At 38.7% G+C, this 19099-nt stretch overlaps 1 protein-coding gene across 1 annotated transcript in view; it reads left to right on the forward strand.

Moving 5' to 3' along the window:
- The window catches only part of Rnf130 (ring finger protein 130), a gene marked incomplete at its 5' end in the record, with an annotated part of 87648 nt that overhangs the window by 35247 nt on the left and 33302 nt on the right, over window positions 1–19099 (forward strand). The window contains one exon of the mRNA XM_013030883.1: window positions 4554–4804. Coding sequence (XP_012886337.1) covers window positions 4554–4804 — 251 coding nt within the window. The remainder of the gene's footprint in view (window positions 1–4553; window positions 4805–19099) is intronic.

Below are 19099 nucleotides of genomic sequence, written 5' to 3' on the forward strand. Positions count from 1 at the left end.
CCTAGACATTCACATTCCAGAATCCAAAAGGAGGTTAATGCTGAGATTCTTACTGCTAGCTTCTCAAAATTAATTTGTAATCAGTTTCATAGCGGTATTACAATATTTTTCCATTCATCTTTTTCTCCATTGAAAAATAGAATTGTTGGGAATGAGGCAGTTCAGCTATTCATTGAGGAAAGGGGACACGAAGAAAATTACAGAATCATTTTATCAAATATAGATGAAATTGCAGCTTTTGAAAAATCACAGCTTACAAGTGCCATTATGGTAATTAATTCAGCAATTGCTTTGTTGTGGATGATACAAGCATTGAGTGAAGGCTTATTGAGTAACTGGCTATTCATATGCTTTGCAAACATTGTCCGTGGTCTACTTATTAATTGAAAAGAGGAATATACTCATTTGTAGTGAAGATTGACCAAGTCTTAAACTTTGCCATGAGGAATAAATCCATCATTGTGCTTCCTGATATAAGGAACAACATTTTAAAAGTACAAACCTGAAAAGGAAAGAGATAAAATGACCTCCTAGCTTGCTTGCTTTCAGGAAATATTAAGATACCCAAATTGAGGGACATTTTTAAAAGACTACCTTAGTCTCTTCAAAAAGGTCAGCATCATAAGCAACAGACCAAATATGACTTAGGGAACTATTTTATTTTAGATTAAGGAAGAGTAACAAAACAAGATAACCAACATAGTGTCTACAGCCCCTGAGTAGATCCTGGGTATAATACTCAACAAAAAAAGTACATAAAAGTTATTATTAGGACAAGTCCATATTTGAATGTAGACTTTATTGTTTAAAGAATTGCATTACGTTAGAAGTAAAGATTTTAAGTATGAATAATTGAATCCTGAACATTTAAAATAACCTTGTTCATATGAGATACTGCTGAAATATTTAAGGATGAAACATTCTGTTGGTTGCAATGTACTTTTGTTTCATCAAAAATAAATACATATAGAGGGCAAGGGGTATGGTAGAGCATTTGCCTAGCAAGTGCAGGGCCCTGTGTCCAAACATGAGTACTGCCAAAATGAATAAATAAAAATGATATATTAGAAGCCGGGCACTAGTGGCTCATGGCTATATTGCTAGCTACTCAGGAGGCTGAGATCTGAGAATCATAGTTTGAAGCCAGCCCAGACAGAAAAGCTAAAAAGGTGAAAGTGGAGCTGTGGCTCAAATGGTAGAGTGCTAGCTTTGAGCACAAAAACTGGGGAACAACACCCAGGCCCTGAATTCAAGCCCCAAGACCAGGAGAAAAAAATAAAAACTACATATAGAAAGGGCAAAGTGGTACCAGTTGACAAATCTAAACAAAGGGTATGTGAATTCCTACAGAGTTTTGTCATATGAGTTTTGAAATTTTCCAAAATAAAAGAATAAAATTGTTTATATTGAAGTAGCCAGACTCAAGCAATGGGAAACATAAATTCCCATTAAAGGATCACAATGGAGCCAGATGCTGGTGGCTCACGCCTATAATCCTAACTATTCAGGAGGCTGAGATCTGAGGATTGCTGTTTGAAGCCAGCCTGGGCAGAAAAGTCCCTGTGAGACTCTTATCTCCTATTAACCACTCAAAAACTGGAAGTATAGCTCTGGCTCAAAGTGGTAGAGCCCTAGCTTTGGGCCAGCCCTGACTTCAAGCCCTACAGCCTACCCAAAAAAAAAAAAAAAATTACAATGGAGAAAGTCTAATTACTCCGTAATTCTTACCAATCATTGCTGATTTAACCATGGTTTTATCCTGAAGGTTATTTTTTTTTCCATTTTAATACTTCCCCTCAAGCTATGTCAGAGGTCCCTAAATCTTTAAGTCAAGCGTCGTCTATAGCACCCTTAAACCATTCTTCTGAGTCTTAACTCCAGTACCACAAGAAAAATAAGTTAGGGTCTCTGAATCCAGGCAGGCTTTGATGTGGGGGGAAAAAGAGACTTTTCTTCTAGGAAGAGTTTTGTTTTGTTTTGTTTTTTTTGGGGTCCGGTCATGGGGCCTGAACTCTGGGCTTGAGCACTGTCCCTAAGCTCTTCAGCTCAAGGCTAGTGCTCTACCACTTGAGCCACAGCGCCACTTCTGGCTTTTTTCTTTTTGCTTATGTGGTGCTGAGGAATCGAACCCAGGGCCTCGAGCATGCAAGGCAAGCGCTCTACCACTGAGCCACCTTCCCAGTCCAGGAAGAGTTTTCTATATAATTTCCATCAGATTCTGTAAGGGATTTGAGAACTGCCATGGTTGAAAATCTAATAATGCCTTTACTAGTATTCAAATGATCTGCTATAATTGTGTTTTCTTTTACTGGGTGAGCAGTTTCTTAGTCTCCTTTGCCCTCATTTTTCCCACACTTTTCCTCAGTGCTGGATATTGAAAATACACCTGTGTTAGGTTACTCTTTCTTGCCCTTTTCAGATTCTCCCTCAAAGCATATTCATTTTTCATGCCCATCAAGCACAGAAAGTTTTTTTTTAAGAAGTGAAAGGAAAAAAATTTTTAATATACTAGGTATCTTAGTTGTAGTATGTGCTCAATAAATACCACTGACTACATGGTTGAAATAATTAAACACTTCTTTTCCCAAACAGCTTTCCTGTTGAAATTAGTGGCTGCTTACATTTAGTGTTCTTTGAATGCACTTACCTGAATTGATTCCTTGGCTACCTGTGCCCTTTCCCACTCCTTTTCCAGCTTGGGTCTTCAAGAGAGAGCCTCAGAACTGATTTCTAAAACCATTTGTATCTGGTGTGATTATAAAGCAATGAGACTGATTGTCATGTGTCGTTTGTGGGATCCGTCTCAGTTACTTTATAGCCATACCTGGTATCTTCCACCACAGACCATTGCCTGTTGAACAACATTTTAAAAGTCAAACTTAAGTTTCTAGATGGAGAGTCAAACTGGTTTAGTATTATCTTATGATTTTCCCTAACTTACTGATCAGAACTCTTATTTTAGAAAGTAATTGGATGTTAACTTGATTGCTTGCTTTAATTTTGCAGTTTTGATTTTGTTTATAGATTTTTGATCAGTATTTTAATAAACTACTATTCCGATAATTTGGCTGGAACAATTTTGAATAAGGTAAAACACAAACATATATTCCATTGGGTTACATTTTTTATAAAATTCCTTTTATTCGGTTTGTTTTGTGTTTCACATAGTCTTGACAATATAATACAAGAATGGTCCATTTGGCTAAATATGATAAGATATAAAACCAAACAAAATTTTAATATTCAAAAAGACTTGAAAAGGCTGAGTTTTAGGAGTTCTGTTTGGTTTGGTTTGTGTTTTATGTTTACATGCACAAGTTTTATTCATATTCAGATAACAGATTCTGATTTTCTCTGTTCTTAAACCAAATGAGAAACCTAACCTTCAGTCTCTTAGAGGCTGTTGGAGAAGATAGATTATAAAAGTTGCATGTTGCCATAGGTAGCTGAAGTTTAGGAAAGTATGGTTGCCGACAGTTATGTAGGTGGTAGATACTTGTCTATTTCCTTAGAGGGGGAGAAGAAAGGGACGATAATTATCTTCACACATAATTCATGGCTGTGGGCAAACCTCTAGACAGCTATTAGAAGCTGAAGTTTTTTTTGTTACCATCCTGGATACTAGTTCAGAATCTCAGCTTTTGGACCAATCTCAAGAAAGTTTGAGTTGTTTTCTGGGTGTGGGGATACATACCTAAAATCCCAGCACTCAGGAGGCTGAGACAGGAGCATTGTAAATTAACCTGTGCTATCTTTTGAGGCCCTAACTACAAAAGGGAGAGAAGGGGGAAGGAAGTAGGACAGAAAGAGTAGAGATTGAGGCCCAAGTTCTAGAAGAAACTACAAAAGGACCTTAATCCAGTTAAACATAGACCAAAGTTAGTCTTTTAAATGTTATAAAAGATACCAACTGGCATTTGGTACTTTGTTGTAGCTCTAAAACGTGCATCCTGCCTCAGTGACGTTTTTAAGCTCCAGCTGTGTACTACTTTCTATTCCTTATAGTTTCTACACACAGTAGTGCTCAGGAATGGTTCCTAGAAAATCAGTGCAAGAAGTACCTATTTGTACCATAACACACTTTTCACTTTTTCTTAATAAATTAAGCTGGAGGTACAGCTCAATCACAGAGAACAAGACTCTGAATTCAATTTCCAGCACTGCAAAATTAATTTAAAGAAAAAAAGTAAGACTATCTGAAGATCATTTGCAGTAGAAAATGTCTTGCAATGTAAACCCACCATGATTTTGTCACATTTCTATTGTTGTCTAAAACATCATTTTACTCTCTTACTATATTTGACAGGCTGAACAATATGTTTTTTTAAAATCGAGTTACAAATTCATGTGGTTTTTAGCATTGCAGTTGTTTTATGCCTAATGTTTAAGCCTTAGGTACCACACAATTGGAACTGCATTTCTGCATAAAGTACAAACTGCAAATCCTTCCATTAGCAGAACTTGCAGTTTTTTTTCAAAGAAGCATATTTATATATCTAATGTTTCTATATGTTTAGATGCCACTTGAGAAATGTATTTGTTTTACATTACAGGCACTGGAGATATTATTGCTGTCATGATAACAGAATTGAGGGGTAAGGATATTTTGAGTTATCTGGAGAAAAACATCTCTGTACAAATGACAATAGCTGTTGGAACTCGGATGCCCCCAAAGAACTTCAGCCGTGGCTCTCTAGTCTTCGTGTCAATATCCTTTATTGTTTTGATGATTATTTCTTCAGCATGGCTCATATTCTACTTCATTCAGAAGATCAGGTACACAAATGCACGCGACAGGAACCAGGTGAGCTACAAGTACAGAGATTGGTTTTCAGCAGCCATAAATCCATCTATATGTTGTGATCAGACATCATACAAACATTTTTTTCATTAAAATGTATGTAACCTGCAGTTATTTGTGTTGAAATATATCTATGCATAATAGTAGATGTTTTGAGGATATTTTAAATACCTTAAAGAAAAAAATCACTGTTTGTATAGTAATCACTGATAATCTTCTAGTTAGGAAGATAGTTTTATGTCACAATATGACCTTAGTTTGGTGAAATCACAAAGTTGTAGTTTTAAACTAGTACCTTCCATTGTTTCTGGAGATGGGATCTGGGAGGGCTGAGGAAGAAAATTTACACAATACCTTTTCTTTGTGAATCTTTTTTCCCCACGTGAGATTTGAGTTATGTGTTATCCATTCTGGAGAAAAAAAATAATTAAAAGTAAATTCTCTGTCATATCCAAGCTCAGATACAAGAGTGAGGATGAGGAGGAAGGACGGTAGAAGAGATCTCCCTAAACAGTCATGCTAGAAATTTCAGCAGCACATCCTAAGTGAGTAGCTGAGGACACTGTAGAGGTTATATGCTGCCCTGGGCTTGGAGGGTCTAAAAAAGAATGGTTTTCTTTGTTATGATGGTGTCCTGAGAGTCTGCCTGTTAGGCCCCTGTGCTAGACTTTTCCTATCGGACAAGTTGGAGAGTGGTTTGAAGTCCAGGCTTACATAGCATAGTACTATCTTCTTGTAGCCCAGTGCGTCCTGAGGAATGGGATTCTTATCCTTCTTCATTGTAGTGCAGGAGGCACAGGCTTGGCACAGAAAAGATCTGAGTCAAGCGCTGCCTCACCACAAGTTTATACTGCTTCTCTTGACCAGTTTACTTAGCATCTCCAAGCTGTTGCATCTAAGAGGCAGGAAGTTTCTATTTCTCTGTTTTTGCTCTGTTGGGAATCAAACCCAGTGCTTCATGAATAGGCCACATTGAAATTTCTGCCACATTGAAATTTCTGGGGGAAAAAGACAAGACCCTACAATTTAAAATTGAATATCAGGAAACAGAAACATGTTTGGGGGTGGAGGGGAGACAATGAGAGAAGCTCACAAATGAGAGGAGGAAGGGTGAGCAAAAGCAGCCATATTCAATGTACATTATATAGAAATTGGAACTACGTAACTTGAGGGTAGGGATGAGAGCGGGCAACTGGGGAAAAAACCGTGGAAGGAGTGACATTGAACCTGACATATGGACGTGAAACCTCTTTGGAACTGCTTAATTTTTTAAAAAACAATTGTTTGAAATATTATGTGCCAGGTCTGTACAATGTCTTACATACTTTTAAATTTTTATTTTGATAAGTTCCATTCTTTATAATTGCAGAATAGTATTTAAAAAGTTGCAAGAGTAATGTAAAATATTCTCTTCACTCAAATTCTCTAGTTGTTAATATTGTTCTGTTTCTTTTTTCATGTATGGATATATTATATATATATATATTTTGGATATAAGTACTAAGGCTTGAACTCAGAACCTCACATTATTGCTTAGTTTTTTTCACTCAAGGGTAGAGCTCTACCACTGGAACCATACCTTTAGATCCTAAATATTTTCTTTAACCAATTTATAGAGTATGCTTGACACAGAATGCTCCTCTGCCCTTAAATACATACTTCATTCTGTATTTTGTTAACAACACCAAACAAAATAAATTCTTTTTTGTTGTTGTTGTTGTTCTGAGAACAGGACTCAAACTCAGAATCTGACACATTTGCTCATTGGCTGGCATTCTGCCACCTGAGCCACACCTCCAAAACACATTCTCTTTTATAACCACAGTATGAGTATAAGTCAGGAAATTAACACTAGCATAGTATATGATCCACAGACTTTTTCAAGTTATGTAAAACTAACACAATAATGTCCTTGATGGCCAAGAATATTCCAGATTGATTGGATCAGCTTATATGTCGATTCAGCTGTCTAGTCTCTTAACAGAGACTCTTTTTGTGACACTGACATTTTTGAAAAGTACAGGTCAGATATTTTGTATTTGAATTTAATAATGTTGCTTCACAATTAGTTTCTGGTTTTATACGTATATTGAGTATCTGCCCTTTCCTTTTTTTAAACTTTAGTTTGATCTAATTGTAGCTTTACTTCCATGTAAAGAGAAACCCACAACCCGATAATATTTTCCTCCCAGTAGTAATGCCTTGCTTATCTATAGTAAATAGCTCAACCTGGAAATTGACATGGCTATGATTTTACTGAATCTACTGAAATCTTCATATTTCTGTGCATTTATGTGTGTTTAGTTCTGTGCAGTTTTATCACCTGTGTAGATGCCTGTGACAGCCACCCCAGTCTAGATGCAGAACAGTTTATCCTTCTAACCACAGCCACTGCCTTGGTTTCCTGACCTCCTCATTACCACCATCTGTTCCCTATCAATCGTATTATGAAGGAGAATATAGCTGGAATTCTATTATACTTGAATTCTAAGCCTGGTGTTTTGTTGGAATAGGGCAATACTGATTATGCAGGTGTTCTTATGAGTTATGTCCCACTATCCTCTCAATCTGTACCTCCCAAAAAATCTGGGATTATAGCCATGAGCCACGGTGCTTGGTCTGGAATATATAATTTTTTTGGTCGGTCGTGGGGCTTGAACTCTGGGCGTTGGCACTGTCCCTGAGCTCTTCGGTTCAAGGCAGGTGCTCTACCAATTGAGCCACAGCACCACCCCGGTTTTCTGGTGGTTAATTAGAAATAAGTCTCACAGACTTTCCTTCCCAGGCTGGCTTTGAATTGTGATCCTCAGATCTCAGCCTCCTGAGTAGCTAGGATTATAGGCATGTGCCACCAACGCCCAGCAATACACTTTTTTGGTTAGCATAATTCCCCATAATTTGTTGTGTGTATCAGTAGTTTATTCTTTGTGGCTGAGTAGTATCCCATGGTGTGTATATACTGAAGTGTTTATTTAACCGTTTACTCATTAAAGGATATCTGGGTTAATCATAAATAAAACAAGTCATTTTTACCTTCTTTTTAGGCAGGGCCTCCCATCTTTATCTGGGGCCAACCTCAGACTGGTATTCAGTCTCCATCTCTCAAAGCTGAGATCATATGTGTGCATGCTATCTCACTGATTGAGGTAACCTCAATCTTCCTCATCTCTGCTTCCCAAGTAACTGGGACGCTGGGCAGGAACCACCATGTCTACTCATTTCTCTTTAAGATTTGTCTTACTAGGATATGGTTTATCTTGATGAATGTTTCATGGGTACTTGAAAGTCATGTGTGTTCTGCTTTTGGGTGGAGTGCCCTGTAGATGTCAAGCCAATGCCCTCAGTGCTCTTATGAGCAGCTACCAGGGAAACCTGTTGCATGTTGGTGGAAGCAGGATGGCAGGAGGCGTATCGTTCTTAGCATTTGGCTAGAGTATTGCCCAAAAGCTTTGCTGACATTAGGCCTTTTCCAGGCACCGTGACTATGAGAATCAGGCTTTCTTGGCTTTGGCTAAGTTCTGTTGGTAGGTCTGTGTTGTAATCTTCTGTATCACATTATCTGGGAGATATGGGAGTCAGTAAGGATCAGGGAACTCAGCACTCTGTCCATTCCTCAAGGAATCTCCTTATAGCCCGCTTCCCTTTCTGTGTCATAGTATGCTATGTAACTGTAAAAAACAAATAACTAGGTTAAAGATTTGTTTTCTTCTTTTTTGCTTTTGTTTAAAACATGAATGTAAAAGGGAGACTGTGGCTGGGGGGGGTTGGGGGAGGGGGGAAGGCAAGTAGAGAGGCAAAGGGAAAAGAAGGTGATAAATATGATCAAAGTGAATTAATATGTGCTCATCTAAAGGAAATTTTTTTAATCTGTGTTTTAAATATATTGACATATGTAACACTGAAAGTTAAATGATCAGGAGCTACTCTCAAATGGTATTCTAATAGAAAGTCTTATAGTAATGGACTGAATGTAGCACAACTGAGGATATTTTAAAAAAAGCTCATGCTTGTCCCAGAGGCCAGCTATTTGAAGATAATACTTTAATTAGCACCCAATGTGGGGCCTTGTGTGTGATGAAGAAGTAAAAAACTTACCATCTGGCACAGGCCACAAACTGGGCGCTTGTTTCCTAGCATTTGTTTTCGGCTGCTTTCAAAGCATCCCACTCCAGACGATGCGTTAGTGGAAAGTAATGTTCTGACCTTTTTTCCTCCTTCCGTTTTCCCTGAGGTTGAGAAATGCTTGATGAAATTTTTATGTGGCTTAAAACACTTAGCTTATTAAAGATTAATATGAAGGTAGCAACCCCACTGGTTGAAACCTTTGGCTATTTTAAAGGAGAAGCCAGAACTATTAGAAAGAAAAAAAGTACATTTAGAGAGAGCTTCTAATTTCTACCCTCCATACATGAAATGTTGTCTTAATTTTGTCCTTTTAGAGAATGTGCTACCAAGGAGAGCCATACATTATGAGTAGGTTTCTAGCACAGTGTAGTACTTACACTTGAGACCATTTTACACGTGATATGAAAAATCATATTATTTGGCTTCTGATCTACTGCTAAGAGCCTGGTTTGCTCTTCTGAAAAAGCGTTATATAATACATTAAATAATATGTTTAAGTGAATAGAATTCAAATGACGGTAAATTTAATGTCACATTCTAATCAAGTAGCGACAGTTATCCCACCCAAAAGAATAGTGCTTTGGGGTACTTTTTATTGAATGGGTATATGAAGATCTCAGAGAAATGTAACTTTTTCAATTAATTCCATAGTTACTATTGCACCTTTGTGTTATCCAGCTATTTTGTCACTGTGACAAAAATATCAGACATGAACAACTTAAGGAAGGCAAGATTTATTTTTGTTCACGGGTTCAGAAATTTCACTGCATTCCTCAGTGGCCCTGGCAAATCAGAACCTGACGGCAGAAGGGCATCGTGAGGAAAGCTGTGTAGCTCATGGCAGCCAGGAAGCAGGGAAGAGAGAGGCCAGGAATAAGGTAACTTTCAAAGGCCTGCCCCTGATGACCCACTTCCTCCAACTAGGCCCCACCCTCCTCAGTTCCACCATCTCCCTATAATCCTACTTGAATTTCCAGTTCATCCTTGGATTAAATCATTGATTAGGTTAGAGCCTCAAGATCTAATTATTTCTGGGAATGTCCTCACAGACACACCTATAGGTGTGCTTTATTAATTTCTTAGTGTTTCTTAGCCTACCTAAGTGGATGGTCAAAATTAAATATCAACTGGGTGCCAGTGGATCACACCTGTAATCCTAGCTACTCAGGAAGTTGAGATCTGAGGATCACAGTTCAAAGGCAGCCTGGGCAGGAAAGTCCGTGAGACTCCTATCTCCAATAAACCACCAGAAAAACCAGAAGTGGCACTGTGGTTCATTTGCCTTGAGCTGAAGAGTTCAGAGACAGCACACAGGCCCAGAACTCAAGCCCATGACCCATAAAAAATAAAAGTAAAAAAAATTAAACATCACAACCTCTAATCCCAAAGAAGTTAAATTTGATTCTTAAATAGAAATAGGAATATTCTATTCCTAAATAAGGCAGCTCTTCTTCCCTATACACTGTTGAAGAATAGGATAGATATAAAAATCTCATAGACTATCTTACGGAAATTTCCTGTGGAAATGCATACAATTCCTAAGATACTTAAAACTTATAAAGGTTCTTGCTTTAATGAATGTGCATGGTATTCTTGGACTCTTTAAATGTCTCAGTTAAGTAGTTTGCTTTTATTACCCATTTTCATCTTAGAAGTACAGTGAGAAGCTAATTGGAAAACATACTTGCATGTCAGAATATGGAAACACAATGATTTTCCTGTGTCTGAGGAAGCTAATATTTTGTACTTACAAAGCTAATCTTTGAAAAATTAAGAGTTCAAAAGATTTTCTTCCTTGCAAGATTGGAGGGTAGGTAGAATAATTTTATATACTGTTAAGATTTTTTTTTCTGTAGAAAAGGTCAAAGTTGCCGGGCACTGGTGGCTCATGCCTGTAATCCTAGCTACTCAGGAGGCTGAGATCTGAGGATCATGGTTCAAAGCCAGACTGGGCAGGAAAGACCGTGAGATTCCTATCTCCAATAAACCACCAGAAAACCGGAAGTGGCTCTGTAGCTCAAGTGCTAGAGTGCTCGCCTTGAGCTGAACAGCTGAGGGACAGCACCCAGGCCCAGAGTTCAAGACCCATGACCGACCAAAAAAAAAAAAAAAAGAAAAGGTCAAAGTTCTTTTGTCATTATTGTATGCTGGAATGAATTTTGTTTTTTAGGCATTAACAGTTCCAGAGGAAACAGAAAACTATTTGAGCTGTGAATTGTTATCAATTGATTTAGCTATGGCAAGTGTTCTGATAGCTTCTTTTCCATGTCCTGTTATAATTAATTTATATAAATGTAAATAATCCCTTCTATAGAGAGACTTTATGCCTTCTAAATTATAAAGCAAGAGCTTCAGACTGGATTTTTTTTACCATTGTATGCTAAGACATTCATTTCCAAATTTGTAGGGTTTAGCATAGAGCCTACCATGTCACATTTACTCGAAAAATGTTTAAACAAGTTAAAGAATGAGCTGATGTTCTATCAGAAAGACAGATGTAATCAAAATAGTAGGTGATGTAAGAGTTACTTTGGGGAGGTAAAGTGGTGTTACTCTCTCGGAATCACAGTTCATAGAGTAGGTAGTGACATTTGAGCTGGATCTCAAAAGATGAGTAAGACTATTAGGCAGAGAGCAGGAGAAAATTTAAGCAAAGAAATAATTTTCTACAGCACTTTAGTGAAAGAGGAAAAAGAGACAAGAGAATTGAATGGTGGAACATCAAGAATTTCAAGAAGGAAACTGGGGACTGATTCGACGGGTAAATTAACCCTAGACCATGAAGGGCTTGAATTACATGCTGAGGAGTTTGGACTTTAGTCTCTAAAGATGCAATGAAGTGATTCAAAACTTTCCAGCCAGGCATGGTGGTATATACCTATAATCTCAGTACTTGAGGAGCTAAGACAGTTGGATCCTGAGTTTGAGGTCAGCCTGGGGCACAGTGAGAACTTTTCTCAAAATAAAACATATTCCCTTTTTCCTCACAGGAAAGGCTTAGAGGAGAGGTGGGGTGGGAGAGGTAGAATGAAGGGTAAAGGTGGGTGATATTAGTAAAGCAAGCTTATGTGGAACCTGTAGTGGGGAAGGAAGATGGTTTCTGGAAAAGAATTGGATACACTTTTGAGGGGAAAGAAAGGAGGAGGGAGGAATGGTGATTGTAATGAGAAAGTGAATGAAGATGCAGACAAAGCAACCTGAACTAAGGCAAAATTATATTCACATCACCTACATTTTATCAGTGTTTCAAAGAAAGAACTACTGTATACTAATACAGACCCAATTCTATTTCTGTGGGACAGTTCTGATTACTGAAAGGAGAAACATGAGCTGAGTTTCATCAGAGTGATTTGTCCTGAGTGCACTGAGAACCATCTGGCTAAATCATTTCTGTTAGGTTAAGCATTAGAATTGTTTTAAATTATTTTCTGCCAGTTTAAAGCATTGATAGGATTACATTCAAATATAGAATGGGGTTAGAGATGGTATTATTGGCGGCTTTGACCAAGGTAAGATAATCCTGACCCTGATAATCAAATACCTTCAGATATTATAATATTGTAACTCTTTCAAGCATTTTATAGTGGAAAAATGATGCATTGTTACGGTTTTTCATCCCTAACATTTTGTGTATTGCTTCTGTGTGGCAAGATGGGAATTTGAATGGTTTTATTATGTGGGGAATAGAGCATGCTATGAAATATGGAGAATAAATTAGTGGAAGAGTACTTCCTTGTGCAAAGCCCTGAGTTTGATCTCCAACATCCGGAAAAAGAAGAAAAGGGGAGAAAGTGAGTACAGAGAGTAAGAATGAGCAGATAGAGGATGAAGAAAGAATGCTCTGGAAATTACCCTTAGTTCAATGAATAGAAAACCAGATTTTTTTCTACTGTACTCTCACAGTACAACCACACTACACTTCGGACCTGATGTGAGGGGGATTTTCCCACACACCAAGCAAGCAATTTTCTAGCCAGTTTCCTCGGTGAATGCCATCAATGTCCTGTAATTGAATTCAGTCTGAAACTGTCTACCTGAAGATAGTATCAGAGCCACAGTGAAGCTCAGCTGAATCTACAGTTGAAGGCTCAGCCCAACACTGGCCCCTATTTCCAACACCAGTGACAAACCCCAGGTTGTTTTACTCCTGCTTCTGACTGGCTATAACTTGGCATTCTTGTGATGCCCTTCTGGGAATTGACAACTAGAATAGCTGACAGAACTCAGAAAAACACCTTTAACAGTTTACTACTGTTTATTAAAAGGATAAAGGGCCAGGTGATGGCATACATTGCAGTATGGGAGAAAGGATAGAGGAACTGTGATGTAAGGCTAGGTTGGGCAAAAACAGCATACATATGTGCATGCATACATACATAAAACAAGGTAGGCATGGTAGTTCACACCTGTAATCCCAGCTTCAATTGGAGAATCATTGTGTGAAGCCAGCTCCAGACAAAGTATGAGACCCTATCTGAAAAATAAAGCAAAGAGGGCTAGTGATGTGGGTCAGATGATAGAGTGCTTATCTGGCAGTGCAAGGGCCTAAACTCAAATCTCATTACTGCCAAAAACAATATTTTTAAAGATAATAATTTTTGAAATGTTACATATGGAAAAATGAATAGGGAAAGGCTTTGGGGCCATTTTGGTTATTTGAGTGTGAAGCTTCCCATCAGTGCTGGATACACCACCTTCAGGTGAATTTCATGGGTTTGGCTAGGCAAAACTCTCCAAACTAGCCTTTTGGAGTTTTTTGGAAGTTGGGCTAAGTAGGCATGGCTGGTTGAATCATTGGTCATTGGTGATCATTGCAACTTGCAGCATTTTGGAGGATGGATATCACCAGTCCTACCTACGGAGGCATGTATTTTGCATAATCACAAATTTCAGTATACAATAGAATCATTTGGGGACAGTTTTTGTTTTTGTTTTTTGGAGAGAGGAATGCTTCTTATAATTGCCATTTCCACAGACACACTTGTTCCATGCTGCCTGATTTACCAAGTCTGGATAGGGCTACATACCAGCTTTTGATCTAGACAGATTATCTCATCTCTGGCTCAATCTCCTCTTCTATAAAGTGGAGATAATATAGATGTTCTGATAACCAGTCAGTATGTGTGAAAGGCTTACAAGGGTACAAACCATGTGCTATGTACTGAATAGATCTGAATAGTTGTTAAAATTCCATTATTTCATATTACCCAGAACCCAATTTAATGCATTTACTCCATTGACCACCCCTTGAAAAGTGTAAGAAAGTTCAGTTGAAAGTGATCATCACCTGAAGGTTATAATGTGTTTGCAACTTTTAGTATAATTATGCCCCAGAAGTATGGAATTTATGTAATCATTTAATCTCAATAAAGAAATATTTGGAGAAAAAAAGTGATCATCATAAAAGGAAATTGTCCTTCCTTTTAGGTAGTTGAGAGTTAGCAGGATATAAGCAGGATTAGAATTATGGGAAGAAATAGTGACCTTGAGATAGTAAGGGATTTATTTATTTTTACTTGGTGCTGGTACTGGAGCTAGAACTCTGAGTATTCCTCTCTTACTTGGCTTTTTCATTCAAGGCTGGCACTCTGCTGCTTAATTGGAGATAAGTCTCTCAGACTTGTCTGCCAGGACTAGCTTTGAATTGTGATTCTCAGATCTCAGCCTTCTTACTAGCTGGATTACAGGCATAAGCCACCAGCACCCAGTCAGGGCTTTTTTTTGTTTTGTTTTGTTTTGTTGGTTATGGGCTTGAATTCAGGGCCTACACGCTGTCCCTGAGTCTCTTGGTGCTTAAGGCTAGCCCTCTACAACTTAGTCTCAGAACCACTTCCAGTATTTGAGCGGGTGGAGGTAAGAGTCTCATGGAGACTTTTTTTCCCAGGCTGGCTTTGCAGTCTTCAGATCTCAGCCTCTTGAATAGCTAGAATTAGATGGTCAGCCTCATTCATAGGTTAAATGTGACTTAAAGCTGTATTGAAGTACCATTTCTTACTCAGTTTGAAAAAAAAAGTTCTAAAGTTGGGCATCATATTTCCCTTGGCAAGGTTGTGAGGGAAAAAGAATTCTCATATATTGATATTGTTAATGGTTCTTATGATTAAGAAGCAAGAATTTTTGATATCTAGCACAGTTACATATGTCATTGTCTTAATGACCTTCCTAGTAGTAATCTATCTAGTCTAATGATAAGCTTACAAAAATTAAAAACGACAGTTGTATCACACTATTCGTTGTGATAATATTATATTTATAATTATACCCCTCATAACTGAACGTTCATCAGACAGATGTGGTTGAGTAAACTAGGACTCTAGTGAAATACTGTGAATGCATTACAGACCTTTTTAGCTATAAAAGTGAAGGGGCTTGTAAAGAGCTCATTAAGCTTTGTGGCATATCTCTAGGGTATATTATTAAGATGAAAAATGCAAAGAGCATAGTAGTTCTGGTATATTTATTACAAGAAAGAAGTGGCACTGTGGCTCAAGTGGTAGAGCGCTCGCCTTGAGCTGAAGAGCTGAGGGACAGCGCCCAGGCCCAGAGTTCAAGCCCCACAACTGACCAAAAAAAAATCCAAAACACAAGAAAGAGGAGTGCTGAGGAAGTGCATCCATGCGTATGGATATGCGTAGCATCTGTGTGTGTCTACATAGGTGCATACTTAAATGTGTATACTTTTTTGTCAAGTGATGTCACGTGGTTATTTTAGTATTTTTATATTTATTGTTGTTTTAGAGGTGATACATGACAGGGCCACCTTTACATATGTCAGGTAAAAAGTACATTTCCTGCCTTTTGCATCATATCATCTGTTCCCTCAGTCTCTCCCATTCCCTCCCATCTCCCCCACAAGTTGCGTGGTTCACTTTCATCAGTGTCCAGTGCAGCCAGTGGGCTCCGCTGCTGCACTTTCTCATCTTTTCCACTGATTCTGTGCCTTCCCTCCCACTTTACCCCAAAAGTGCATGTGAGTGTACTGTATATGAGGTAAAGAATAGAGTCATCAGAAAATGAAAAAACAAATTAAGAAAAAGGTACTTCCAAAGAAACATTGGCTCCATGGTTTCACTCATTTGTAATAATTAATATATCCTAGCATAGGGTCACAGTAGCTCAATAGCTATTATGTACATATAAAATGATGCTAATCGAAATGAACTCCAAGATCTCCACAAGAAGGTTTTTTTTGTTCCTTTGTTTTTGTTTTTTAATGTGTGATTTCTTTCTTTCTTTTTTTCTTTCATTTCTTTTTCCTTTGGTTTATCCCCTGTTGTCCCTGTTTTTTACTTTGGTACCCTGTGTCTTGTATATACCTTTATCTGATTTGGGGAAGGGAAGGGGAATAACAAAATGGTGAGACAAAGGACAAAAGGTGAACCAATGCAACAGCAATACTCATAAGACACTATGTTGGAATGAACTTTACAACTTGGAGGGGAGAGTAAGCACGGGAAAAACAAAGGAGAGGGGTAACAATGTTCAACAAGACATGTACTTATTACCTTACTTATATAACTGTAACCCCTCTGACACCACCTTTACAATAAAATAAGCCAGGTGCTGGTGTCTTATGCCTGTAATCCTGGCTACTCAGTAGGCTGAGATCTGAGGATCACGGTTCAAAGCCTGCCTGGGCAGGAAAGGCCATGAGACTCTTTTTTTGGCGGGGGGGGGGGTCCGGTCGTGGGGTCTGAACTCTGGGCCTGGGCGCTGTCCCTCAGCTCTTTAGCTCAAGGCTAGTGCTCTACCACTTGAGCCACAGCGCGCTTTTTTCTTTTTGCTTATGTGGTGCTGAGGAATTGAACCCAGGGCCTCAGGCATGCAAGGCAAGCGCTCTACCACTGAGCCACCTTCCCAGCCCCCATGAGACTCTTTATCTCCCAAAAAAAACACTCAGAAAGTTGAATTGGTGCTGTGGCTCAAGTGGTAGAGCGCTAGCCTTGAGCTGAAGAGCTGAGGGACAGCACCCAAGCCCAGAGTTAAAGCCCCATAAACGACAAAACAAAAATAAAATTTTTAAAAAGTGTGTGTGTGTGTGTGTGTGTGTGTGTATGGGTGTTACAACTTGGTGAATTTTCTCCTAGGTCTATCCTGTTTTGGTCTCACTGTATGTGAGTGTGTAGAATCCTGTATAACTTGTCATGTTTCATTGAGTTTTAAATCTAACTTCCACATATCAGGGAGAACATGTACCATTTGTGTCTCTAATCTTGGCTTACCACACTTGACATGATTTGTTCTAGTTGCATCCATTTCCCTGTGAATGACATCATTTTATCCTTCCCAATGGCTACATAAAATTCCATCGTATATAGGCACCACATTTTTTTGATCCATTTATCTATTGTGGGGCATTTGGGTTGTGTCAATATCTTGGCTCTTGTGAATAGTGCAGCAATGAACATGGATGTGCAGGTGTCCTTGTCATGTCCTGGCTTGTGATGCTCAGGGTAGATGCCTAGGAGTGGTATGGCTGGGTCATAGGGAAGGTCTATGTTTAGTATTTTGAGGAACTTCCAAACTGCTTTCCAGAGTGATTGTGTTAGTTTACATTCCCACCAGCAGTGCATTAGTGTTCCTTTCTCTCCGCATCACCACCAGTGTTTGATGATGTCAGAGTTCAAAATATTGGCCAGTCTAACTGGGGTACGATAGTATCTCAAGATTGTTTTGATTTGCATTTCCTTTTTGGCCAGGAATGATGAACATTTCCTCATATATTTCTTTGCCATTCTTACCTCTTCTGAGAAGTCTCTTCTTACCTCTCTTGCCCATTTAGCGATCGGTTTATTAGGTTTGAGAGAGGTTAATTTATTGAGCTCCTTGTATATATTGTAGTAGGCCTTTGTCTGATATAAAGATCTTTTCCCAGTTGGTTGGCTCTCTTTCTAGTTTAGTAGCGATATCCTTAGCTCTGCAGAAACTTTTTTTTTTTTTTAATGTAGCTCCATTGGTCGAGTCTCTTTCCTATCTGTTGTGTCACTAGCACTCTATTCCGGAAGTTCCTGCCTGTGCCTATACGTTCTAATGTTTTTCCTACTCTCTCTTACAGTAGTTTCAGAGTTTCGGGTCTGATGTTGAGGAGTATATTTTCTTAAGAGAAGCAATGTAGAGATAAAGCAGTTTACTATGTTGGGAGGAAAAAACAGGGTGGAGAAGATAAATTTGGAAATGAGACTTCCTTATACCTAGTTTTATACTGTTGACTTTGGAACCATATCAATCTCTTACATAATTTTTTAATCATCACAATAAATGGAAGCTAGGTGTAGTCCCTGCTATTTAAGAGGCTGAAGCAGGAGAATTATTTGGGCCTAGGAGTTCAAGGCTAGTCTGGAGAACAACTGACCTGAGAGCTACCCAGGCTACTGGTCAACCAGAAGGTGTGAGGAAAGTCCCCAGGGATTAGGATACAGGGGTCCCTCTGGTGGATTTAAGGAAATGGTATATATTTAAGGTAGAATTCACAATTTCTCCTTCCAAACCTGTTCTCCCTGCATCTTCCACATCTCAGTAAGTAGTTCTGTTCTCTAAGCCGCCCAGGCCCCAAGCCACCATATCATCATGAATCTTTCTCCACATTAACCTACCACTTCTCTCAGATATACTTTCAAAATAAACCCAGTACACTTACTATGAGCAATTAAAAAGGAAATTAGGAAAGCTATGTGTCATATAAGGGATAAAGTCTGGAATGTAAAAGAACTTTAAAAGTCAATAATAAGAAAAAAAAAAGCAGCCTAATTTAAAAATAGGCAAAGAAGCAGGGCACTGGTGCTGCAGGCTTGTAATCCTAGTCCCTAGGATGCTTAGAAGCAGGAGGGCTGTGGTTTGAGGGCCAGCCTAAGCAGGAAAGTTTATGAGACACCTTCTTAACCAGTGGTAGGCAAGGTGGTCATACCTGTCATCCTAGCCATGTGGAGAATGAGATCAGGGAAATCACTGTTTGAGTCCAGCTGGAGCTGAAAAGTCCAAAAGACTCCATCTCAGAGGGAGAAGCTGGGCCTGGGGGTATGTGAGAGGAAGTGGTCCAGGTGCTCATCCAGATAGGATATGAGATCCTATCTCAAAAATAACCAATGCTGGAGGGGGGACCAAGATGGCGACGGGGCAGTAGGGAAACGCCACAGCTCTCTCCAACCAAAAAGAGAGTTCGAGTTCCAACGCTTA

The sequence above is a fragment of the Dipodomys ordii genome, unplaced genomic scaffold (assembly GCF_000151885.1).
Source record: "Dipodomys ordii isolate 6190 unplaced genomic scaffold, Dord_2.0 Scaffold135, whole genome shotgun sequence".
Lineage (NCBI taxonomy): Eukaryota > Metazoa > Chordata > Mammalia > Rodentia > Heteromyidae > Dipodomys > Dipodomys ordii.